The sequence below is a fragment of the Podarcis cretensis genome (genome assembly GCF_951804945.1).
Source record: "Podarcis cretensis genome assembly, chromosome: 9".
Lineage (NCBI taxonomy): Eukaryota > Metazoa > Chordata > Lepidosauria > Squamata > Lacertidae > Podarcis > Podarcis cretensis.
This window is the reverse complement of record NC_137178.1, coordinates 29818224-29845546: the sequence shown is the minus strand read 5'-3', so window position 1 is coordinate 29845546 and position 27323 is coordinate 29818224. Positions and strand designations below refer to the sequence as shown.

General features: G+C 42.2%; 1 protein-coding gene across 1 annotated transcript in view; it reads left to right on the top strand.

Annotated features, from left to right (window-relative positions):
* The window catches only part of TNIP3 (TNFAIP3 interacting protein 3), a 65315-nt gene extending 51289 nt beyond the window's left edge, over positions 1 to 14026 (top strand). Inside the window, exons 12-13 of the mRNA XM_079990569.1 lie at positions 752 to 812; positions 13737 to 14026. Coding sequence (XP_079846695.1) covers positions 752 to 812; positions 13737 to 13816 — 141 coding nt within the window. The 3' untranslated portion in view covers positions 13817 to 14026. The remainder of the gene's footprint in view (positions 1 to 751; positions 813 to 13736) is intronic.
* Positions 14027 to 27323: the final 13297 nt, after the last annotated feature.

The window sequence follows — 27323 nt, the reverse complement described above, 5'->3', positions numbered from 1 at the left end:
GTATTATTCTTATTTTTAATTTTGAAAATCTGCCTTACGAAAATTATTCCAGTTTTGTTATTAGGAGCTGACTGTCAAAATCTATAATAATTTGATTGAAATGTTGCAAGTTTTTGTAAAAAAGCTATTTTTTTTCTTATAATAATATTTCCTCCCCCAAAAAAAATCATTTTAAAGTTCAAATGCTGACCTGCTGCCACTAGAGTGGGAGATTAGAATTCTGTTTGGTGAGGTCACCAGGGTTTTAAAAGAATCCTAGCAAACTGCGAACAAGTTCCCTTTGGAACACGTTCACCTGTCATGTTGATGCACACCAGGTTTCTCTTAGCCTCTTAACAGCTGACATTGACTGTAGTTAGAGACCTAACTGTTTATGATAGAATCAGGTGCATTCCATCTCACCCTGTCTTCTCCTGCTCTTTTTCAAGGTTCATGAGGCTCTCGGAAATCTGGTTTGTTAATGTTAATAAAGTTTGTTTTGATTTGTGGGTTCTAGGAGGTTTCACACAACTCTTTAATATTGTGCTCACCATCCAAGAGACACAGCAATAAAAAGAAAAAAACAGCTGAAGAACTTAATCAGGAAAAAAATTATTTGATCAAAATAAGAAGGAGATTTTGAGGGTAAATTACTTTGGTATGACTAATGAAAGGCTTCACAGTATAATTATATTTACCATGCTGCTATTCTTTTGTTTGAAGTGTCTATGAAGTCCATATTGCTGTAATAATGTTTTATTGTTCTGCGCAGCCAGACTATCAATGGTATGTTCCCGACCGGTTTCCGCCAGATGTGCCGCACAAGGCAAATGGTAAGGCAACAGCTGTACTGAACACACTTTTTAAGAGTTTCTTTTTAATGGGGTCTCTCTCTCTCTCTCTCTCTCTCTCTCTCTCTCTCTCATCGGTAGTAAACTTTCATAAGTACCCAGTGTGTGATTTGTATACAGCTCTTTTTTGTACAACTGCAATACATGCATGCAGCCAAGGCTGTGAATTCTAAATATAATGCATTTGTGTACAGCTTTTGGTATTGCCAAGCTACTTTAAAACACCTAACATGCCTTAAAGAATTATATAAATCCCTTACTGAACACCTAAGAAAAATGAAGGACATTGGAATTGCAGTCCTCCATTCATAACTTGGTTGACAGTTGAGCAAATGGTGCATCTAATATATGGTCTCTAAGGAGCTCAGTGTAGCCACTGTGGGCCTTTTCCTACAGCCAGTAGAGAGGACAGTGGCTGATGTCAAATCTAGCTAAGAGTTTGCTACCCTAACACTGCCACCATTCTGTCTTCACACCAAATAAGTTCAAAGGCCCAGCAAGATAATTATTAGTCCATACACCTCAACTTTTCTGGTTTAAGGGACCCACAGTTGATGTCATAATTTGGTCTACCAATAAACCCGTGGCCACTTTATAGTGGGCCAGCTAATGCTTGGTGGTTGCTGGGATGCTTGCAAAGAATACTGAATTAGGTGGAGTTTGATCTTATACAGGAACCACTTACATTCTTAAACAAGAATTCAGGCTCTTTCAGCATGGAGTATTAACAGTTAATGTGGGCTAGTTGTGCATTAACTGATAAAAAATCCTAATCAGCATGGATTCCAGGTTCAGATGGAGTGGGGTGTGTGGTGTGGCACATGGGCAAGATTCTTCCAGTGGACTCTCCCCATAACAGACCATCACCTGCTCACTACTGCTCATTTGCATGCCAGTCCTTCTTTCCTTCATATTGCCTCCCAGCAAAGCAAGCCCTGCCATTTGGAGAAGGGTGGCAGCTGCATTAGGCATCTGCTGGTCCATACAGTAAAAAGTAGAACATGCTAGACTGATAGTAACCCACCTCTTCTGCGAGTGTGAAGGACATATTTTCCTATCCCTCATCCTATCAGAGCAGGAAGAAATGCAGGAAGCCTAAGCAACTGTCATGGGCAGGACAAATGGATTTGCAGTTTGGGACATTTGTAGGCATGTTGGGATCATACTGAACTAGTTGTTGGATTGGGGTCTATCAGAGTCATTTAAGTCTGAGAATTGCAAAAGTAGGTTCCGTACTAGAAGGCGCAAGAGGCATTTATTTTGAGTTGCTTATAGGACAGCAAATGGGGAGAGAAGATGGGATTAGAGCCATGTACAATTTTGTACTGCAGACATTAGATAGCCTTGGGATTGCCAGATCTCTCACTTTGATAATGGAAATCCAATTGTGAAGACTGTATGGCTAAAACATACTGGAGCGCGATTCCTTATAGAGGCACAGACTGTCACGGAAAGGATGTTGGTGCAATACCCCAATGTGTAGATGGTTAGAAAGTGAAATTTTATGCACTTCCAAACCCTTCTGTGACCTTGTGCAAATGTATTTTGATGAGTCCCACTTGCTCAGAATTTTACAACCGTCCCTTGCAGATTGTTTCACAAATGAAGCATGAGATATCCAGAAAACTGCCTGTTGTTCTTAGAACTAAAGCTCCTTACAAGCCATGAATTGGTTAGCCATAAGATTGCTTGGTAAGCTCTCCATATGAAAACTCTGCAGCCCTTATAAGTACTTAATAACTTGAGAGCGTAAAGCTTAGCCTTGCTGAGCCAGCTAACCTAGGAGATCAAGTTGGCTGGCTGCATGCATTGAAGCCTTTAAGTGCTTAAAAGCTTCAGTTTATAAAGTTGTTGTGGTTTGGGAGGCCAGCTGTCCCCAGGGAAACACATGACGTTGACAAGGAAAAGCAATCTTCAGCTTTGGGAAAAGGCATTTGGAAAGTGCATGAAATTTCCTTCGATGTTTTGATTTGTTTACATGTTCAATCTGCAAATGAGAGCCTGAAGAAAGGGGAGAAAATCTTGGAATAAGCGACCAAGTAAATAAGTGTACTTATAGAAGGGTAGTTATTGTGGAATCTGTGATCCTAATGCATGCAGGTTTTTCACAACATTGGCAGCAAAATGGCAACTTGTATATCTTCCCTCCCCCAATTTAATCCAGATTTGCCCTATCCATAAAAAACCCAGTATTTTAAAACAACAACACTCTGTTGCCAAAAAGCCATTCGCAATACACAAACAATCCATTTGCAATATTAAGCCTCCCTTTGAAAGCCCCCTTAGAATTGTTATCTCTGGCATACAGAGATGAACCAAGTTGTGAACAATCCAAAGGGGTGAGGAAAAGGGCTTAGTAGAAGTAAACAAGGAGTTCGGATTTGGAAAAGGGAACAACCTAGATTCAGCAACTTTTCAGGGCCACAATACACTAAACTTTTCACTTAGTATTTAAAATAGTTCATTGGAAATTACATTAGCAGGTGCAGGATGAGCAGGAACAGAACTTTCCTTTTCTCCCCACTGTAGTCTCACTCCCTACCCCTTGACGCTGCTATTAGTTTCTGAGAGGATGGTTTCACTGGTACCATTTGAATTTTCTTCCTGGAGGTACTACTATTATTTATTTATTATTACTTATTAAATTTTTATACCATCCTTCATTCGAAGATATCAGGGCAGTTCACAGCATAAAAATACAAAATCAAACCAGAAAATACATAATAAAAACAAGAATAAGAACAAAACAAACCAATAACCCCGCCCCCAGACACATTTAATCAAAAGAAAGGTGGCTATTATTATCCTGGGATAGCTCAGCTGGTAGAGCATGAGACTCTTAATCTCAGGGCCGTGGGTTTGAGCCCTAAATTGTGCCAAAGATTCCTGCATTTCAGGGGGTTGGACTAGATGACCCTTGTGGTCCCTTCCAGCTCTACAGTTTTATGATTCTATTACGATTGCAGAGTCCAGGTTAATGTATACATGATGAGGTGATTATTGCAGTATTATCAGCTTTGGGGGAGGCGAATTTCACTGGGAATAAGTTGGGAAGGAAAAGATTAACCCCACAAGGTCTCGTGCCATTGCACCCCTCCTCACACACTCCTCTTATGCAATACAAGAGAAAACTTATTGCACTTGGCAAACCACAGTTTCCTGTTGCAACTGATCTTGGAAACTGTTTAGTATTGGACTACAAACTACAACACGAAGCCAGCAGCTGATCACAATGTATGAAAAGAGGCAACATGTGCTGCCTACTGTCAGTCATTAATTTTGCATGATTTCCAAAAGTTTGTTCTTAAATCCTTTTTGAAAGAAGCATCTGAATGCTCATATGCAGCATATTGGTGGTAAATGCTGCATGAGTGAATAAGGCAGCAGTTCTTTCCCCTCTGCACAACAGTTTAAATCAAATTTAATCTTCATCTCTACTGCTCTCCTTGAGCAGTATAATCACTGAGGCGTCTAAACACAGGTTTTGATGCATATTCTGTTTTCTTATCAGAAGCACACAAGGGGGCAGACTTCAAAAAATTGCTAGGAATATGAGGAACATGATTTGAAAGAAGTATGTGTGTCTGTGTGTTATCCATGCATGTATCAAGGTTTATTACTGTTCCACAGTGACAATTGCTGTGGCTAAAGAGGTATTTTGACTCTCTGCACTACTCATTTGGGCAGGGAGAGGCAGCACAACTCAGATCAGGATGGTGGCTAGAGAGGCAGGAACAGTCAAGCTAAGGTTTCATGTTAAGATATTATCAGTAGTTATCCATGTACTCAGCTCATGGCCCACTCAAAACAAGTGTTTTAATAAAATCCAGAAATTAAATACACATCCTCCCAGCAGAAAGTGTAGGAGTGAGCATTAGCTGTCTCCAGCTTTAGGCTATGGAGACAATTTAACAACCACTTAAAAGTTCTTTTTTTTTTAAAGCACCATTATTTCCTCCTCTTCTCTAATGATGCATGCTATCCACTTGCTGCCCTTCACATATGCAGGATATTAACTCAAAGGCATTTCCATGGCTTTGGGTAGCAGACGGTGTCATGCTATGGGGGTTCTTTTAAGGCATGCGGATGAATACAAGCCATAAAACTGCTCTCCCTGCTCCATTCCCTTCATCTTCCTCCTGCCTTCCTACTTTAGGCTACTGCGTCATAAAGAGACAACCCTAGGCACATCCTGGTGGCTAGGATGTGGGGGACAGGGTGTCTGTGTCACTCCCTTCTGATCCCTACAGCCTAGACAGTCTTTGCACACAGCTGCTAGGAACTGGCTGCCTTCCATAGCAATCATGGGAGTGTCTGGACATTGTATATTTTTCCATTCTTTTACTTTTTTTTATTAGCATATAGTAGGGTGTTCTTATTCACCAGGCAGGGTTAGGGGAGAGATTTTGAACAGGAAATCTAGATATGTTGAAAGAGGTTTCCCCACTTGTTGTCTTCCACCTTTCCTGCAACAGTGTGTGAAATAAAGGGACACGGGTGGCGCTGTGGGTTAAACCACAGAGCCTAGGACTTGCCAATCAGAAGGTTGGCGGTTCGAATCCCCGAGACAGGGTGAGCTCCCGTTGCTCGGTCCCTGCTCCTGCCAACCTAGCAGTTCAAAAGCACATCAAAGTGCAAGTAGATAAATAGGTACCACTCCGGCGAGAAGGTAAACGGCATTTCCGTGTGCTGCTTTGGTTCACCAGAAGCGGCTTAGTCATGCTGGCCACATGACTCAGAAGCTGTTCTGGGACCCACAAAGCTACAGTTCTCAGTACCCTTGACAAGCTATTGTTCCCAGGATTCTCTGGGGGAAGTATTGTGCTTTAAATATGTGCTGCCTATGCAGCTGAAAAATAAAGAAATGTGGAGAAAGGTCTATGGGATCTGTTTGTGGGTGAGAGAGGTGGGTTCAAACAAAGGGCAAGAGGATACTGGTATCATAAGTGTGGTTTCTATTGAGTCATGCTTGCTTATACCTCTCACCCACTCTTTCCTTAGACCGTATTATCTTTTCTGCACATATATTTTGCTGGGTACCAGATCTAAAAGTTAACTGACTTTCTTTTAGCCTAGCTAGTGATCATCCTTCCTTGACAATGGCTTCCTTTCGGGGGGAGGAGGCAAAGGATTCAGGAACAAAGGACAAGAGAATTCCAACTAGTGTTATGAGTGTCAGCTTATTTTGGCAGGTGGGATAGTATGATTTCCTTCCTTTTCCAACTGTGCAAAATTGACGAGACAGCTTAAAAATTGGGCTGGAGCTTTTCCCTGAACCTACTTTTAATAAAAAAAAATTCTCTGGGAAAGAGGTTTTATTGCTCAGGGCTTTCTTTGCATACTTGTGATTCTGGCAAGCAATGTCAGTTTTGCTTCCAAAAGTCCATTTAGTGGGGGGCATACAATAAGATTGGTTCCCCCAGCACTTGTATTTGGGAACCACAGTTATTCCATGAAAACCTTAATTCAGTGACTGGGTGTCTTATTGCTAAATATTTGACAATGTGTCATTTTTTTATTATTTAAGGCTAGTATATAGCTCACAGTGCACAGATGAAGGGATGCCACTAATCTCTCCTCTAAACACATCTTTTCAAGGGCGTTAGTGACTTATTCTGCCTATACAAGCCTAGTGAGTTAGGAGTGGGATTACAAATGGGGAAAATCAGAAGAGCTAAGGAGCAGTTCTGACGTTGCGAATATATTATTTCAAGTGTGTAGCGGGACCTTTAAAGTTCACTCCAGCTGTCCTCTTAACCAGATAACTTTGGTTCCATAGCTGGATTGCATAATATAATATACATGTGCACATATTTATTTCCACAGTTGAATTCTGATTCAAAATTCAGTAAAAGAATTTTGATTTTTCTTTTGTTAAGTTGAGGTGAAGAATGGAAGATCAACATAAGCCAACAGGATCTTCCTTCAAAATAAATATAGTGCATCCAAGAAGAGCCAATAAAGTTTGATCACAGGGCACCAAATCTGATCACATATTTTATTGTTGAGCCATGGCAGGAAAATACAATTCCCGGAATTGTAAGCAATAAAAACACTTCTCTTTCTAGTTCCAGAGATAGGACAAAGGTGAGAGCTGTTTCCTAGTTCTGCTGGATCTCTCAGCGGCGTTTGATACCATCGACCATGACATCCTTCTGGACCGTCTTGAGGGGCTGGGAGCTGGGGGCACTGTCATACAGTGGTTCCGCTCCTTCCTCCTGGGCCGTGTTCAGAAAGTGGTGGTGGAGGATGAGTGTTCAGACCCCTGGGCTCTCACTTGTGGGGTGCCTCAGGGTTCTGTCCTCTCCCCCATGCTTTTCAACATTTACATGCAGCCGCTGGGAGAGATCATCAGGAGGTTTGGGCTGGGTGTTCATCAGTATGCGGATGATACCCAGCTCTACCTCTCTTTTAAATCAGAACCAGTGGGGGCGGTGAAGGTCCTGTGTGAGTGTCTGGAGGCGGTTGGAGGATGGATGGCGGCTAACAGATTGAGGTTGAATCCTGACAAGACAGAAGTACTGTTTTTGGGGGACAGGAGGCAGGCAGGTGTGGAGGATTCCCTGGTCCTGAATGGGGTAACTGTGCCCCTGAAGGACCAGGTGCGCAGCCTGGGAGTCATTTTGGACTCACAGCTGTCCATGGAAGCACAGGTCAAATCTGTGTCCAGGGCAGCTGTTTACCAGCTCCATCTGGTACGTAGGCTGAGACCCTATCTGCCTGCGGACTGTCTCGCCAGAGTGGTGCATGCTCTGGTTATCTCCCGCTTGGACTACTGCAATGCACTCTATGTGGGGCTACCTTTGAAGGTGACTCGGAAACTACAACTAATCCAGAATGCGGCAGCTAGACTGGTGACTGGGAGCGGCCGCCGAGACCATATAACACCGGTCTTGAAAGACCTACACTGGCTCCCAGTACGTTTCCGAGCACAATTCAAAGTGTTGGTGCCGACCTTTAAAGCCCTAAACGGCCTCGGTCCAGTATACCTGAAGGAGCATCTCCACCCCCATCGTTCAGCCCGGACGCTGAGGTCCAGCGCCGAGGGCCTTCTGGCGGTTCCCTCATTGCGAGAAGCAAAGCTACAGGGAACCAGGCAGAGGGCCTTCTCGGTAGTGGCTCCCGCCCTGTGGAACGCCCTTCCAGCAGATGTCAAAGCGATAAACAACTATCTGACATTCAGAAGACATCTTAAGGCAGCCCTGTTCAGGGAAGTTTTTAACGTGTGATATTTTACTGTATTTTTGGTTTTTATGTAAGCCGGCCAGAGTGGCTGGGGAGGCCCAGCCAGATGGGCGGGGTATAAATAATAAATTATTATTATTATTATTATTATTATTATTATTATTATTATTATTATGTGTCCTAGGGCAGCTGCAGATACTGTCACTGATGTACTGGTGCAAGAGAAAAATCACAATGCAGTATAGGAAGGATATTCAGGATGTGAAAGCAAAAATAAGGGGTGGGAAGATTGCCCATAGACCGTCATAGGGTTGGTGCAAATTTGTGGCAGGGATTAAAGAGATTTCAAAGGCCACATTGGATGCCTCTGATAAAGCACAAGCTTCTCCTTCCAGCACATCTGCTATTGAAGTTAGGCTGGCGGAAAGCTGATGAGGCTCTTTGTACATTATCTAACCTACAACAATAGAGTTGCAATGCACTCCTATCTTACCCTCCTGATTTTCATTAAACTTAGCTGGGACTAATTAGTTTTCTAGTCTCATTAGGCACAGCCTCCCAGCAGCTTCTGTAAAAAGAATCAAGATGAATGCCAAGCTCCTAATAGACAGCGGAGGGAGACTTGATCTATCCCTTGACATCATTAGTTATGATGGCAGCTTTCATTATGCTGTGGCCATAGTAGAGCTACGTCCTCCATACTGATTTATTGCTGTACATTGAACCAGAAGTGGGTGAAAGGTACCTCAAAGAAGAGCCAACACCAAATTTCAGGGGCATATGCTTCAAGTCACTGTGGTTTTAAAACAGTCTCTTACTTGGTAGCACCCAGGGATGGCATTCTTGTTAGGCAGAGAGAGGCCACTGCCTCAGGCAGCAGATGCTAGAAGATGAGAAGGTGTTAGAAGATAGGACACACAACTCTGTGTGGCTTGCCTTGCACTCCTTCAGTTTGCCTGCTGCTGTCAGGTGCTGCTGTCTTATCACCACTGTCAAAGAAAGACTGAGCTGCCAGTGTGGTCAGTTTTCTGCATGTGGAATGGAAAGAAGGTGCCACCTCATTGTTCTTCTGGGCAGCAAAATGACTTGGGCTGTATGTACCCCCCATACAAAGGGTAGACACACTTCTTGCTTAGCCACCAGGTTTTAATCCAAAAGAAGATTAGGCTTTGGCCTTAGCTTTGCACACAACGTTTCTTGACCATCACTCTCCTCATGGTGTTGGGGGCAAAGACAGCTGTCTGTGGGATATCCTTGACTTTGGAAGTCCCCAGGGCATGAGGACATGTGACGTCTGCTTCCTTGAAGCTAAAGCAAGGCTTGGTCTGGTCCATACCTGGATGAGAGACCACCTGGGAATCCTAGGTGCACTACCTTTAATACCATTATGGGAAAAGAGGTGGGATATAAATATAAATAAATAAAACCATAGATAGTTCAATGTAATGGGGTAAGTAGATTTTCAGATAAACTCAGGAACTATCTCCCAGCTCAGGTATCCATTTCTGCCTGAGGTGGCCATCCAGAGCCAGAGAGGAATTGCACATGCCCTGATCTCACACCTTATCTCCTCCTAGATACTATTCCAGAGCCAAGAAACCCATGATCAGACCTTTTGCATCAAAATAGTTTAAAAACAACCATTAGTGAATGAGATAAACAACACAAAAAGGCTTGCTTGATACTTAAATCCATTATCTTTTCCACTGGTAAATCTACTTTTATTCCACCCATGTGCTTAAAACTGTACTTCCTTGAACACCACACTTTTTTTGCATTCAGAAATAGCCTTGATGTAAGAGTCATAGGATGGGAACGCAGGTGGCGCTGTGGGTTAAATCCTCAGCGCCTAGGGCTTGCCGATCGAAAGGTCGGCGGTTCGAATCCCTGCGGCGGGGTGCGCTCCCGCTGCTCGGTCCCAGCGCCTGCCAACCTAGCAGTTCGAAAGCACCTCCGGGTGCAAGTAGATAAATAGGGACCGCTTACCAGCGGGAAGGTAAACGGCGTTTCCGTGTGCGGCTCTGGCTCTGGCTCTGGCTCTGGCTCTGGCTCTGGCCAGAGCAGCGATGTCACGCTGGCCATGTGACCCGGAAGTGTCTCCGGACAGCGCTGGCCCCTGGCCTCTTAAGTGAGATGGGCGCACAACCCCAGAGTCTGTCAAGACTGGCCCGTACGGGCAGGGGTACCTTTACCTTTACCTTTAAGAGTCATAGTTTTGCTGAAGGAAGTGCCTCAAAAAGGAAGCACAACAATAAAAAATAACAACAGCACCCCCAGTTTAAACAGTAGTATGGTTTCAGAAAAGCAGCCTTCGGAATTGAATGTTCTAAGATTTATTAATTTCCTGTTTAACAGTTAATGGTCAAGGTGATTGTAAAAAGTTTCAAGTATAATGATTATCTGGTATGAGGATGCCTAGGAAGATATCAAAGCATCTTTATACGAACATGTCTTTCTCTGGTTTGCATTGAAATTGCATATGGCATTGGTAATCCTGGTATTCTAGTAATATACTTCAAATTCCCAGATGTTAATGGGCTGTATTTTCCCCCGTTGATTTCATGAGGCATTCATTTAACATATGGAAAATCTTTGCCTTCTCATCCATTATCTGGAGAGGGGATACAAAATTAGTTCCATGCTATTTGTTCACTAATATAGATGCCACAACCTTGAAAGAGTTGAAGTTGTGAGTGTTTGATTTGCTTAACCTTTTAAATTGAAACAGTTGCAATTGCTGCTTAAGTAAAGACTAGCCTTTTCCCCATCGTTCTCTCATCTGTTTCTCACTTTGCCAGTGTTCCAAATGTATCTGGATCTGAGGACAGCAACAAAGATTTGTTGCAGCTAGGGATACTGTAGATCAAATGTCAATTTAGTTTATTTCAGTTTTTTGGTAGGATCACTTTTCAATGTGAATTGAACTGAATATTTAAATTCTTCTCCCCTCCACAGTTGAAGCCTGATCCTAATATCCTAAACATTTTTTTCAAGCAGGTCCCACTGAATTCAATGAGCCCTAATTCATGGTAGATGTTTTTAGCATGGGAGCTGTACCTTCACTTGCAGCTGTGATCCTGTGCCAATTCTCCCTTCCCAGTCCTACTCTCTTAAAAAGATACTTCAAAATAAGCCAGTACCAACTGGGTTCAAGTGAAACCAGACACTCTGAGGGCCAAGGAATCCGTATATGCAGTACTCTAGTCTTCAACTGTCTTTAACTAATGACCGCTCCCCACTTAAAACGGGGGGCGCCTTTTGCGTGGACGCGTGCAGCCCTGGATCTGGAGTGGCCCCATCAGCATAGGCTTTGCCTTCCCTCAGGTGGGATACCTGGAGGTCCCCGCCTACCCCAGTGAGTTGTCCAGTCCCACCTGGGGGAAGCGTTGCCAGGGAAACCAGGCCAGGTAAGGGGAGGGATTACCTGCCCACACAATAGAGGGTGGATCTTACTTGTTAATCCTCACTTGGCGGCGGTATCAGGCCTTGGGCGGAATCCTTTAGTCCATCTTCCTCTTTGCGGCGGCGATACCAGGGTTCCCCGTTAAAGGGGTTTTTGAAGGGAGGCTTTGGCCGTACGCCGAAAGGTCGTCATTGCTCTCCCCTGCGGCGGTGGCGTAACGGGGGCGGCTATCTCTGCTTGAACATATGTTCTCCAGAGCCGGCCCATCCCCCCCACACACACACTGGATAACCCTGATGCTCCCTAGGTCCCCGGCTGGGGACTAGGGAGGGAGAACGCCCAATGCCTGAGCCAAGGTCTACCCACATTTGAAATTTAATAAAGTTGTGGCCAATTTAATCCCATAGCACGTTGTCTAGAGTCGTTATTCCACATGACGGGGGGGACCACTGTGCTGTTAAAGCTCTGAATGCAGCCCTAGGAACAATTTTGCTTTTCAGGACTTGGTTCTAAGCCTGAAGCAACAAAGGCAAGAGGGTCTCTTGAGTATTTGCAAAATGTATTTCTCTCATCATTAAATAACTGATGGCTCTCTCTATACTAGGGGTACACACAACTCAATCACTTTTACATTTCTGTTAACTCAGGAAGGTTGCATCACTACTTTAGATGAAAAGCCATTTTTCAATCCTCCTGGTTCTTTCCTTACAGTGTGCTTCCCCTTCTGTCTCTGTGTCACTAGTGGATTCTCTGTACCCATTTCTCTTTTAACCTTTCCTCTTTTGTGCTCTCCCTTTCTTAAAAAACGTGATCACTATCTTTCTTCTTCCTCTGTGCTCCATAGAGCTCACCGTGTCTTCGGTCAAGTCCAGATGTCATGATTATTGAGCATTTATTACCATTTGTTTGTGGGGAGTGTATATGTTGTTGCATCAAGCTATTGTTATCCCACATTTTTCAATGTTCTCCCACCACCCCATTCCTCATTGCAAAAAGTTCAATTCTGGGGGAAAGTGGGAGGTTTTTTGCACAAGAGTGCCAAATCAACTTCAATTATGCAACCTAAATTTGCTGGTATGTTTTTTGGATCCTATCCCAAAATAGTGACAGCCTGGAAGTGTTATTTATCTCTCCCATGTGTTGTGCTTGTGTTTCCTCCCCCCCTTCTGCTCCCCTCCCCTCTACACAATCACTTTCTCTCTCTACTCCCTGCAGCACCACGCTTCTCTCTGCACCTCAGTCTACATTGCCCCTCTGTTTTCTCTTTCTTTATCCCATACTTCACTTCTCTATCCCATAGAACCCCCTTTTCAGCCCCACCTTTCCGTTCCTTGTCTGTTTTGTGTCTGTTCCCTGCATCTGTACTACCCCTTTCCAAATTCAGCAGCAATGGCACATAAGGTGTCTACTTAACCATCTACACAATGAATGAAGTCTCCAGAATGCAAGTGAGCAAGTCATGCAATGTGACTAGTGGTCTGTCTGCAACAGCCTAGAGGAATTAGTTAAATGCCTCTGGACAGGAGGAGCAACGTGGATGTACAATATTGATTCAGTGATTATCCCATTCCAATTCTCGCTTTGAATGCGGTTTGGAGAGGCCTTAGATTTTGTTTGTATGCTAAGCTGGTACTGTACTTTTATAACTGTTATTCACCTAAAAAATGCCATAGGTTATTTTGTGTTTCCTTTTCTGCCTCTGTCAATAGAAGCCTGGCAAACTGCCACCAATGGCTTGCATTGCACAGATCCATTTTGCTTGTGTGACATGGCTGTGGGATATTATTCATTTATGGCAGTGTTTCCTCATCCTTGGCTGATATAAGAAGCCACAATATGTGAAATAAATGGACAATCCAACCAGGATTATGCAAGAGAATTCTGAGTTTCTAGCACAGGATTAACTCTGCTCCCAACTGTCTAATGTATCACAAACTGAGAAGAGGAGGGAGTGAAGGCACCAGTACAAGAAGCCTATTTAGCATGTAAGACTATTGGAGTTTTTCTGAAGAAACTGGTCTCTTGACCCAAGATGCTTTGGGCTTTAAACTAACCAATATGCTCCTTTTTGAGACTTTGCTTTTTCATTTCATGATTGACTTAGTCTGGATTCGAGCTAATGTGTCCTTGTTTCACTTTTTGGTTTATTTTAGAATATTAATGATTCCTATTGTTGTTGTTATAGCGTAATATTAGTTTATTAATATTGTTTAGTCCTGGGGGGGGGGTATCAGCTCAGGGTATACTTATTAAGACAGTGAAGCTGGAGAACTGAAGATGTCTAATTTTCTTTCACATATGTATCCATTTATTGATAGATGCCTCCTCAGAAAACGAAGGTCCTCACTTGTACCATACGAAGAGAACGAACCAAAGCAAAGACAAAGAGCCATCCTGACATCGCCTTGTAACCGCCATTACATTTTCTTGTCCTATTGCACTCTGTTTTATATGATATACCATTATATAACATACACACAATGGGAGATTTCTATGACTGTGGCAAAGAGACAGATTCACTTCCAGCTATAGTTGTTGTTGTGGAAATACTTTCTCCCCACCCCACCCCGCCCCCCACACCTTTTAAAATAGACTGTACCAAACCAGTTGCAACTGTTCAATTATAAATAAATGTCTGAAGGGTTTAAGGAAATGTGAGTGGTGTTATGGTGGTTTGCAAGAGCCAGTGTGGTGTAGTGGTTAAGAGCGATAGACTCATAATCTGGGGAACCGGGTTCGTGTCTCTGCTCCTCCACATGCAGCTGCTGGGTGACCTTGGGCCAGTCACACTTCTTTGAAGTCTCTCAGCCCCACTCACCTCACAGAGTGTTTGTTGTGGGGGAGGAAGGGAAAGGAGAATGTTAGCAGCTTTGAGACTCCTTCGGGTAGTGATAAAGCGGGATATCAAATCCAAACTCTTCTTCTTCTTCAAGGCAAAACGTCTGTATGCAGCTCAAGGAGAGGGCAATTCTGTCCTTACCTTTGGGCACCAGAGGAGCTGTGAGGTATTGCAAGCATATAAAATGTGGCTAATGGGATGTTTGTCCCATCCACATGGAGCTTACTGTGCGGTCTATAACCCTGTAGTTGGTCAGGGTTGACTGTAGTACCCCTCCCTCACTTCACTGTCACTCAGTGCCTAAAAGTAAAGCAAGGGGGGTTCTTTTTTCTATGTCTCCCTCAATGTTGTAGATCTGCTTTAATAGTCCGATTCCTGCCCTGAGCTAGGAAGTCAGAGCAGATGACCTTTAAACTTCCTACTCACTGTAAGATTCTACAGCCACCACATAGCAATCCAGCATTTTTGTGAGCAACCTGCCTCACTGGCTGCAGCAGCAAGTGTTGGTATTTGGTTTTACTGCTGTTCAGTTGGGCTGCATCTCAATCCCCATTTTTAGTTTAAGAATCATCTCGTTGTCATTCTGAATTCTACAGTGCATCTCTTTGAGTGCGTTAGTCTGGCTTGCACAGTGTGTGATCCACCACTTCAAACATAGCCAACCAGACACGCACTGTTGCTGTGCTGGAGGATTAACAGTCTCTGTACTTAGGCAACCCTTTGCAGACAGAAGAACAAATGTGTTTCATAGAAGTCCTGCTGGGCCACCTTAGAGGTCTATTGGGCAGCAATTGATTTGGTGGGTCAGTAGCAATCCATCAACCGTTTATAATGGTCAGTAGTCGTGTTGGGCTGTATTGATTGTGACAATACTTGCTGTGTCCTCAAGCCAATTATTCAGAACAGTCTCATCCATATCAGTATAGCTACTTGTAAGGTTCAATATTGCAATCTAAATACTCAATAATAACTTGTCTTCTGTTGCCAGAATTAAAATCTATGGTTAAAAAAAAGAGAACAAAAACGCACATACATCCTGAATTTGCTTGCATTTACACTGAATGCAGATGGAAATCTGAATGTATGATACAGAATTAAAACCATATCGGTGATATGCGGGTACAGTATATGCATATACGTGTAAATGAAATATTTCTAGAATTACTGTAATATTTTGAGCTGAAGATTAAGGCCAGAACAGAGTTTGGCATGTTTAACCCCTGAAATGGTTTAAGCACGCAAAACTGGGTGCTGGGATTGTGGCTCGGCTTTGCTTTACCCACTTTAATAACATTAAACATAATTTCCCCTGACATACAATTTGAGAACAAATGTAATGCACCTAAATGTAATTGCATTTTAAAATGTGAAAGAAATAAGCATGGCAGATGTTTGAGAAAATACTGCAGATTTTAATCTGCTTACAGCATTACCTTTCCTTCTCCTAATGGGGTAGTCCTTGCAGGATTCTATCAGAGCTTAGACTTCTGGTGTAGTTGGTCTCAGACACTGTATTGGCCAGATAGCCAATGGACCATCATATCAAATCAGGAATTTCTGTATGTCTGTATCTAACTTTATGCAGCAATATCCTTCTAGACTCCACCAACCACCCTATAGTAGACTTGTCAATCAGTTGTGGAAGACACATCTACTTTCCCTGTGTATTATGTACTGGACATAACTGCCCCTTTAATTTTTTTTAAAGTCATTTGGATTCCAGTTAATGGATGGAGATGGTAGCATTAAAAGAATAATCTTAAAGGATTAGGTGTGTTAAGTATTTGAGCCACAATGGAATACAATTAATGGTTAGGGATTTCTTTGCAATTAAACCAATTCCCTCAACAGCTTCATTTTTACATTCATATATCAAGGAGACAAATCACCTGACCCTATCACACTGTATAATGGAACCTGTACAACAAGCCTTAAAACTTACAATTCTCCAGAGTATATATATATATATTAAAAATATATTTGTGGAAGTCAAAACCACATTGCATTTTCAGCCGTGAGAGAATAATGTGAATTCCCTCTAAAGGAAGATGGGAAAGATTTGTCTCTATGCATGGGTTGGAAGTTGGCTTAAATAGCTACTATAGCAGCAGATAATTTAACTAGCAGGCAGTGTAACTGTGCTATTCCTGATTAGTGATTTGGCTAATAAGGGTGAGATCATGGAAAATGCTAATGCAGCGCCTTAGGAAAATCCAATTATAATGTAACCTAATTCAATTCAGGCTCTCAGCAGGTGACCAGTGTTTGTGGGAAGAGCACCCCAGACTCAGGATTGTTGTGAATGCACCAAACAGACAGGCCTCTGTGTATCCAGTGTTAGAGCCAACAAACCCCATTTCATTCCTTTCAACACTTCAGCTCAACTAATTATGAGGGTTTCGTCTTCCATTTGTGAAGCTTAACTCATTATCATTAGAGTTCATGAAAACAGAGATGAATATATGCCAGCTACTTGGAACAAAAAGGGGAGGGGAGGAGAAATGCAGACTTTTGCAGCCTCAGGGTGCTTTTCTTTTCTTAGTGTCAGCACCTGCCTTTTAATGTTTTGCTGCCAAACATCTGACCCAGCAAATATTTAGTCACCTAAATCCTAGTGAGACAAATTGTGAGAAACTGGTGAGGTTGGAGTCATCAATGGGGGTAGGAGGGGAGAGCCACACACACACGCACACACATACACCCCCCTCCATTATGGAATAATGCATTAATTGCATTTAGTTTTAACTCTACAGCTAAAGTAATGTAGCCAGAGCAGAGCATGTTTAAGGACTTCTTAGGGGAAAGGTATAGCTTAGTGGCAGAACATCTCCCAAATTCAACCCCTGGCATCTCCAAGGTGGGCTGGGAAGGACCTCTGACTAAAACCTTGGCGAGCTGATGCCAATTCATTGTGTATGATACAGAGCAAGGTGAACCAATGGTCTGACTCCACAGAAGGTGGCTTCCTACTTTCCTATATTTGCCAATCCTCGTACCCTCCAGACTACAACTGGTGGGAGTTTCTGTCCACAAAATCTGGAGGGCACTAGGTTGTCAAAGGTTGCATTAATGAACACAGTTTGCCATATTTGTGTTTGTTTGTTTTTAAAGACAACATACTCTCTTTTTTAAAGTAACTGTGCACCAAACATAATAGGTCATTTCTAGTTGCTGCGGGAACACTTTTAGCAATTAAGGATCCAGTTTTGACCTTCGTTTATAAATTTATAGCAACTCCATCTATATGGTTGCATCCAGTGGTGTCTCTCCACTGCTTGAATAACTTTTGATCTAGCAGTCTCCCACACCACCTCTTACCTTGTGCTGAGAGGTCCTCTAAACCCCTAGAGATGCGGGGTTCAGGAGAGATGGGCATCAGCAAAAGCTGCCTCCTTCCCAATTTCACTGATGGAACCCTTTGGAGGATCAAAGTGCCTTGTGTCAGTGGAGGGACAACTTTAGTCACCAGACTCCTTGGCCACACCCACACCATGCATTTAGAGCACTTTAACAGTCATGGCTCCTGCCAGATAAGCCTGGGAACTGTAGTTTACCCCTCAGCAGAGCTACAATTCTCAGCACCCTTAAACTACATTTCCCAGGATTCTTTGGAAAAGGCCAGGTATGGTTTCCAATGGTATGGTGAGGATGTGACCATAATTCAACAGACATCACTAACATCACAAAGTCTTCTTAATAAATACAGTAAATCATGTTCCCAATATGAACCAATGGCTTGCTGGTCGACTTGTCCCCTTTACAGCATCCATTGCCTGCTCTGGGCTGCTTTCACCTGTTCTATAAGCAGTGAACCCACAGGTGCTTTTGCTTTCAGGGCTGTATATCTGGCCAAGAAACCACATTGTGAAACATGAAATCAGTAAGGGAGGGGGTGGGGAATGAAGTGATTCTAGCTGTTTTTATATTTGCTCCTGGCTATGGGTGTGAACAAGTATAATTTGTGGTAAAGCACCTTTTATTTATGAAAGCTGTTTGTTGCAATAGGAAATAAAGTTATGATTTACTGAAAATATGGACCAGGTTTCTCAAACACTTCCAATTGCTCTCTTACTAGGTATTGTAAAAAGTGATTGTGCTGGTGTCATTTTCTCCAGCTAGTAGGGGAGGGTCATTTTGGAAGTATGCTGGTGTGCATTTTGCTCTGACATTAGAATAACCTGTTAATATGGCAGCTAATATTGTTGAAAGTGTATATTTTTAAAAAATCAACAACCAAACAATAATGATATACCGGTAAACTAAAAGTAGCAATTCCAGTGGTGTCTATAAAAATGTCTGGGCTGGTGTCCTATTGCAGAAACAGACACCCCCCCCCCCAATTCCTGATGTCTTATGTTAAATCCAAAAAGTTCAGTTGTTATTTGCCTATAAAGTTATTTGCCTTCAAGGGCCAAGATCTGTTGTTGTTTAGTTGTTTAGTCGTGTCTGGCTCTTCATGACCCCATGGACCAGAGCACGCCAGGCACTCCTGTCTTCCACTGCCTCCCGCAGTTTGGTCAAACTCATGCTGGTAGCTTCGAGAACACTGTCCAACCATCTCGTCCTCTGTCGTCCCCTTCTCCTTATGCCTTCCATCTTTCCCAACACCAGGGTCTTTTCCAGGGAGTCTTTTCTTCTCATGAGGTGGCCAAAGTATTGGAGCCTCAGCTTCAGGATCTGTCCTTCCAGTGAGCACTCAGGGTTGATTTCCTTCCTTCTTGCAGTCCATGGGACTCTCCAGCACCATAATTCAAAAGCATCTTCGGCTATCAGCCTTCTTGATGGTCCAGCTCTCACTTCCATACATCACTACTGGGAAAACCATAGCTTTAACTATACGGACCTTTGTCGGCAAGGTGATGTCTCTGCTTTTTAAGATGCTATCTAGGTTTGTCATTGCTTTTTATTTATAAAATCAGGGAGTTTTTCATAAAAGATAGGTTAGAAATTATAATATTTTTTGAAAACCAGGCACCAGTGGCCTCCCGTCTGATGATGTGGCTGTTGAGTGCAAAGATAAAGGTTCTCTGAAACCAAACAGTGATGAAAACCTTATAGATCTGAATTATTTGCCTATATCTGGAGGAAATGGAACATGAGACATGGACCTTCTCTGAATTTTGCAACGTTGAGTAATGTGTAGAGAAATGCATACATTGAAGCAAGTGTGCAGAAATTAGGAAAATATCAGGCAAAACTGCATACTAACATGTATATTCACATATATTTCCACTATAAATGCTGAATTTTTTTAAAAGTGCAAACTAATGTGCAAATATGGAAAATTGAACTTAAGACAAAAAAGAAATTCAAAACTGATAGAAACAGTAATTGGAATATTTGCCCATTCCTACATTAGATGCAAAGACCCACATTTAACATTATGTGTAACTTTGCCCTAAGTTTGTAACAGGACTGCAAACTAAACTGGCCAGAACACTCATCTGCATTACAAAAGCCTCTCTTCTACTTTTTATTTTCTAGTGAACAATGATCAGGTGATAGGACACTATGTATGAGGGAGGTCCATAGGTGAAAACACTCAGGAAAGCCTATGTAAGAATTTACTAACTTTTGTGTGTGTTATAAAGCCACTAGATGGAGGTGTTGTTTTAAACGATGCTGTCTAAATCAACTGCTGAAACTTTCAGGTTGGGTTCCCAAAGAACATGTCTCTCTCCTATATGGAACTGAGCAGTTTTTGATCACTTGTCTGTTTTCTGCAGCCAGCGCTGCTTACTTTAAAGTTTAGGGTCTGAAAAAAATAAATAATTTGTCACACTCTTAAGTGACGTTTTCAAACTTTCTTGATCCTTTAATCTCTATTTTGTATGGGTTTCAGTTTTGCTGAATGTTTCCAGAGGTCATTTTTTTTCATTGAAAGTCCCCCCCTTCTTTATGCATCACAGATGTAAAGGAGTTAAAAACGCCTTAATTATGAAAGTTGACAGAAGTCAGACCGCTTGCTTAATGGGTGAGAGAGGAAAATGTATAATTTGCAGGGAGGGCAAAGCCCTCAGCCTTAAACCTGCAGCGTCTGACAGAAAGCTAATAAAACCTTCAAGTGTGGCAAAGAAAACAAGGTTTAGAGCTGAATGACTTTTAGGCCTGCCTGTCAGCTTTTTCCACAGATGCTGACACACCACGGACACCATATATCTTTCCAAGTTCCCTGGTGGTGTATACTTTCTCTTACAACTATTTTTTCCCCTTCTCTGAAACTCCTATTTCAGACCCCATTTGTAGCCTCTGTAACTATACAAACATGTTCATGTATCATAAACTTATCTAAACTTACCTAATAATATCCATTTAATCTCTATGCTATCTAAGGCTTTGGGGCCCCTGTTGCTATTGAAATCAGAAAGGCACCTACAATTCTCATGGTCATTTCCACAAGTGTTTTTACAGAATTAACTTGATTCAGTGTTCGTCATTTCTTCTGTATTTTGGGAACTTATAATTTTACTATGTTTTCATTATTTCATTGCACGCCACCATGATACTTTTGAGTGAATTGGTGATTCGTAATTATTCTTATAACAGTTTACCCAAGATAACTGCAATTATCAACATGGGTGGTATGGCTAGAAAAATCCCACTCAGTGCAGATCAGAGAATAATACCAGTAAACAGCCTGACCCTTCTCTTAAGTACTTATTAACAAATACCTGTACACCACATTAAATACAAAGCTGAAAACACAAATATTATGAAAGTTTCTTTTCCTAAAAACAAACTCTTCTAAGTTTCTTTCGGCCGTTACAGGCAATCTCAGTGTTTGTGGCATTTTGACACAAAAGTGAAATTATCATGTGAAAAATCTGCAAAAAGAAATCAAAATAACAGTTGCTTCAGTTCCCTGACGGAATGATGCAATGCAAGTCAGCACCTCGGAGAGATATTAAAGGGTGCTGCCATCTGGTAAACTCAGTAACAAACACAAGGGCTTCAAAGGGTCTTGCTGGTCACCCATTGTGCGTGCGATGCTCTGTTTTTCATTTGTATGTTTCTTGCTAACTTTAGCTTGTCAAGAAGTTCACATTGCATGTTATCCATAATTAAGGCTGTATTTTGTTCTCAGGATCTACAGACTTTCTGTGAAAACCTACTCAGTTAAGGTATGGCCTCTTTCTTAAGGAAATGCCAATTTTCACAGTGAAGATGTTAAAATGTATCTTGCAAAAACTGTGTTGCGTTTTTAATTTGGAAGCCTGGCTGTGTTTATTCACCCTTCTAACAAAACCTAAGGTCACTATTCGGCTCAGCTGCACTTTTCTTTCATCCCGTGATATGCAATGGCCTTTCAACAAGGCTAAATGTATATGTATTTGAACATTCCTGCCCACTCAGAAGTCTGTTAATGCTGTCAGCTTTGAAAATGCAGGTCTCTGATTTGGAAGGGTGTGAAACCTAACTCCAGGCTACTCTTTCACCCTGTCAAGGGTAACAAGGGGCAGCATTAATTGTCCCACTTTCCATACGGTGTCCAAGTTGGCAGCATTATCCAATGTTCTGTGCCTGTCATGCAGTTCCAGATCCAATGCTGGGAATTAGACATTTCCCCTCAAAGGTGTTAGACTAAACTTAGTCTAGGAATCAGGTGCACAGGTGCCCTTTCACACACATAGTTCCCAGTATATCAGAAGCTGCATCTTTGTAGACAGACTAAGTATGAAACAAACAAACTGGGAGAACTACAGGAGGAACCATAACTCTGTGGCAGATAGCACTATGCTTTGCATGCAGAACACCCCAGAAACGTTGTGGGAAGAAAGGTCTCTGCCTAATGCTTTGAAGACCTAGAGCCTATCAGAATAGACAATACTGGCTAGATCATGGGTAGGCAAACTAAGGCCCAGGGGCCGGATCCGGCCCAATCACCTTCTCAATCTGGCCCACGGAGGGTCCAGGAATCAGCGTGTTTTTACAGGAGTAGAATGTGTCCTTTTATTTAAAATGCATCTCTGGGTTATTTGTGGGGCCTGCCTGGTGTTTTTACATGAGTAGAATGTGTGCTTTTATTTAAAATGCATCTCTGGGTTAATTGTGGGGCATAGGAATTTGTTCATTTCCCCCCCTTCAAAATATAGTCCAGCGCCCCACAAGGTGTGAGGGATGGTGGACCGGCCCACAGCTGAAAAAGTTTGCTGACCCCTGGGCTAGATGGACCAGCAGTCCAATACTAGTATAACCCAATTTTATATTGTTGTGAGTTAGGGGAAGGAAGTCAGCTACATGCTGAGATCATTCTAACCCTAGGATCCAGCCAGTGTGAAAATATACAACAGGTTAGTTTCCTAGTGAGGTGATCGCCAGTGGAGATGGACCATTAAGGGGAATGGTAAATGGGCATGGCCCACTCCCTCAAACTCACAGACAGATAGAAGGACAAAGCTGGAGTCGAGAGCAGAGAGTTTGCAGTGATGTAAGCTAGAGGCAAAGCAGCACACTGAAAACCAAGTGAGACAGAATGTTGTTTGGTTTCTGTTCAGTTCCAAGGCTGTGGCTATGGAAGAAACCAGGCTCTCTTGGCATGTTAATGCTGTGAACCCCTCCATCACAGGTTCAGGTTGTATATATGTGTAAATAAGCCACGTATCATGAAGACACTACATTCTCCACTGTGCCTCATTCTGAAGGAAAAACAAACCCCGAGTATCATCATCATCATTTTACAATTGTACAGTTGTAACTATGCTCAAGGCAGCTTACAACATGACGAGATTTACATAATTACAAACATAACAAAAGTTATAAACAGTAAATAAAACACATCAAAAAGTACACAACCAAATGTAAACAATTTCCATGTAAATCATAAGATCTAAAATGAAAGATACAACAATAATATCAAGAACAGCAACAGCTCTCTCAACCCCCCGTAAACAATACTCCAGCCCAAGAATCTGTTCAACAGCTTCAGCTTTTGTAGCTGGAGTCAGTCAGCACTCCACTCTCCCAGGCCAGATGGGAAAGGGCCAGTAAGGCAGGGTGCAGGCCTTCCAGGGCTCACAGCCAAGATGGTCTCCTTTAAAACAACACAGATAAAGAAGTTCCAGGAGTAAGGACCTGGAACCCCTGGAATCTCACACCGCCTGGAGATTGGGGTGTTGTGAAAGAATATATTTATTGTAGCAGGCTTCCCTTGGGCACAGCAGACAGGTAGGGCCAGGGGGTAGAAACAGGAGCCTGTCTGTTGAACGTAATGTATATTTGTAACAACAGTAAACGTATAAAACCCCAAAAAGAAACAACAAAGGCCTGTCTGGTTTTGTACCACCTCAAAAGTACCACAGCTACTGGGTTATAGTTTAAGAGATGGTATAAATATATGGTGGCAGCAGTAAGAAGGTTTCAAAATAAATGTACCATGGTGGAAGTAGGATTCAAACAGAAACTCCTCCACACACTTGGTGAATCAGCAGCGGTAAAAAGAATCTGGTTTTCCTCATAGAAAGTGGGGTACCTCACCTCATACATACTAAAATAACATAAAAGAGCTATAACATTGCAGCAGCTAGAAATGAATCTGGATAAATGCAAACTCAAAAATGTATTTTTATTATTTGCTAACAAGTACTATGTCATACTTTTGTTCCCTGTGCCTTTTTGTCAGTTCTGCACTCTGCATACATGAATTTGCACCACATAAAATTAGTTCTTAACGCCTTACTTTGCCAGATTGCTTAGGTGTGCAAAATGAAGCTTCCTGCTTGTAATTTTATTCACACAAAGGTGATCCACATAAGGAATTCCTATAAGAGAACAGAATCTAGCACAATGCTATTATACATGTGCACATACACAAAAAGAAATATATGTGTTTTAAATTCAACTTAGCTTGACTATTTCACTGTGCCATTGAAGCTCTGGACACTAGGAATGATTTTGCTTTTCAGGACTTGATTCTAAGCCTGCAGCAATAAAGGCAAGAGGGTCTCTTGGGCATTTGCAGAAAGTATTTCTCTCATCATTAAATAACTGGTGGCTGTCCCTATACTAGGGGAGCACATAAATCACTGCCTCGGCCCCTAGGAGTTGGTGCCTATGTGGATTAGTGTTATGTGTGAACCCAGAACTCAAATTTAACCATGGTCTATTTGGCCATCTCACCCCAGATGCTCATGGTTTGCTTGATCATCCGTGGAACAACCTAATTTGTCACTTGCTAAACATGGCTTAGCCAGGGCCAGCCCAATACATTTTGCTGCTTGATAAGGACAAGATGGCACCCTCTCTCAATTCCACTGCTAGAAGCCGACTTAGTGTTCTACACTAATGATGGACTAGCATCCATCAGCACACCTGAGAAAGCAGGCCAGGTTCAGGGGCTCAGGAAAGGAATGTGACAACTGAAGGGAACAGCTGGGCACCCAGGAGGAAGAGCTTGGAGGCTGCTGCCACTACTCCAAGCATCAACCACCTGTTGCTGTTGTCTCACTATGCCTCATAGTTAGGGCCAGCCCTAAGCTAAGTATTATTATATGTGAACCAAGTCTTTTCACTCGTCAGGCTGAAAACAGTGCCCTGTCCTTGACCTAGGCAATGCTGCTTCTTTCCCAAGAACACTGGCTAGCCAGCCAGAATTGTATAGAACAATTCCCAGCCAAAGCAGTTGCTATTGCACGCAAGTAAACTATGTCAGCGCGTACATGCATATTGAGTCTTCATGTGTTTGTGGTGACCTCATGTGTCATGTAGAGCAGATGTTTCTGCTGTGAATAGTGTGTACTGCGAACAAAAATGCTTGCCTCCTGCCGTTCCTTGTAGATCCCTTCTTCCTTGAAGAGGGACACAGGCGCCAATGCCACATTGCAGTGTGCATTTATGAAATGTGTGCGTGTGTTGATCTCCTCACAGCTGTTGTGCAGATGAACCAGCCAGGCCAGAACAGAAACAGAGCCTCTTTCCCTCTCATGAGGACATTTGTCAGGTGTTTAAACAACCATGCTTGCACCCAGTAAATAGCACATTCAAGAAAGGAGCCAGAAGGGAGCAATTTCCACGAGAAAACCAGCACAGGGCCCTGATCTGGATGTATTCCAAACAGAACCAGCATGGCTACTTTTTCTCCAAAATAAAAGCAGCCAGGTTAAGCAGGCTTGTTTGAACTGCAGGCAAGTAAGCACCTGGAAAGAAGCGTTGTTAGGTGAAGTAGCTGTCCCTGAAAGATAAAACGGAAGCAAATCTGGAGAGTTCTATTCAGGTGAAACATTGTGAAGGATATTTGACAATATTTCGTTTACTGTATTGGCCCGAATATAAGCCACACCCGCAAATAAGCCACACCTTTAAAATTGAGGGGGGGGGAGTAAAAAAGACAATACCCAGGCTGCTTCCTGGAGGGAAGCTTTGCCAGTGGCATAAGGTCGTGAATATAAGCTACACTTTAACTTTTCACAGAATTTGGGGGGAAACTGTGGCTTATATTCAGGCCAATACAGTATATATTTCAGGGCAGCCCCGACTGGGAACAGTTATGGACCACAGGTATGAAATTTATGGCATGTAATGCCTTATGAGAGAATATAATGAAAATGATATACAGGTGGTACATGACACCAGTCAAGCTTGCAAAAATCTATCATCTGCCCGATAATAAATGTTGGAAATGTAAAGAAACTGAAGGTACATTCTTTCACCTTTGGTGGATGTGCCCAAGGATTAAGACCTTCTGGGAGATGATCTATAATGAAATGAAAAAAGTATTTAAATATACCTTTCTGAAGAAACCAGAGGCCTTTCTCCTGGGTATGGTCGGCCAATTGGTGCCAAAGAAGGACAGAACTTTCTTTATGTATGCTACAACAGCAGCAAGAATACTTATTGCAAAGTATTGGAAGACACAAGATTTACCCACCCGGGAAGAATGGCAGATGAAAGTGATGGACTATATGGAACTGGCGGAAATGACTGGCAGAATCCGAGACCAGGGAGAAGAGTCGGTGGAGGAAGATTGGAGGAAATTTAAAGACTATTTACAGAAACACTGTAAAATTAATATCTGTTAGAAGGATGTTGGAACAATATTATATGATTTTAGCAGGAAGGAAATAAAGGATTTGCGAATAACTGACTGTTAATTGGTGAAAGGAGGAAAAGTAAAGCTACATTATATTAAGACAATTTACAGGACAAAAATTTTAAAAGAGGGAAAGGATTTGCTGAAATAGATAATAGTCCTAGAATACAAAAAAGGGAGGTGTGAGGAGGTCAAGGAAATAAGCTAATGAAAGAATGGTAATGAGGAGATCTGATGTATTTTCTTTTTTGTGTTTTTGTTTTTGTTTAATGGGTTTTATTTCTCTGTCCCCCCCCCTCTTTTTATATTGTGGTGTGTTGTTTTGGTTTTGTTTAATGTGGTATGTTTATTTTTTCTTTCCGTAATTGTTGAAACTTTAATAAATTATATATATATATATATATATATATATATATATATATATATATATATATATATTTTCAGGGCAGCCCCAACATGAAAACAAAACTCAAGGGCCACATGACACTGCGAGGAACAGCTCCCTCCATGAGACATTCTATTTAGTTCCAAAAAGTGATGGGACTACCAGGATGTCCAAATAATTTTGCAGGTTACTAATGGGGAAGTGAAGTCCACAAGGAAGCCATATATTCAGGGTCACTTTGCTTTCAGATTTCTTTAGGGAAAAGATTCAGTTTGAGGTATTGTGTACATTTTCAGAAACAAGTGATGTCAGATTTAAATTTTTTAATTTTTGTAAAGATCACATGACAATTTCACTCTGGCCAGATCAGATTAAGTGTGTGTATGGGAGGCACATGTGCCACTTTCAAAAGTACTGGTACACCTTTCAACCCAATATGACTAGGGAGCCCATCTTATATCTGAAAAACTCTCTTATTTTTTTAAAGAGACATTCCTACTTGCAATTTCTCTGGGAGGAGCTTAACTCTTAAGCCATTTCAGTGTCAGATATACAAGCTGTTGCCCTATCCACATGTACCCAGGACCGGGAATTAATCCCTATGAATTCAATGAAACTTCTTAATGGACGTATAGAGGTCCTACAGCACAGCTGCA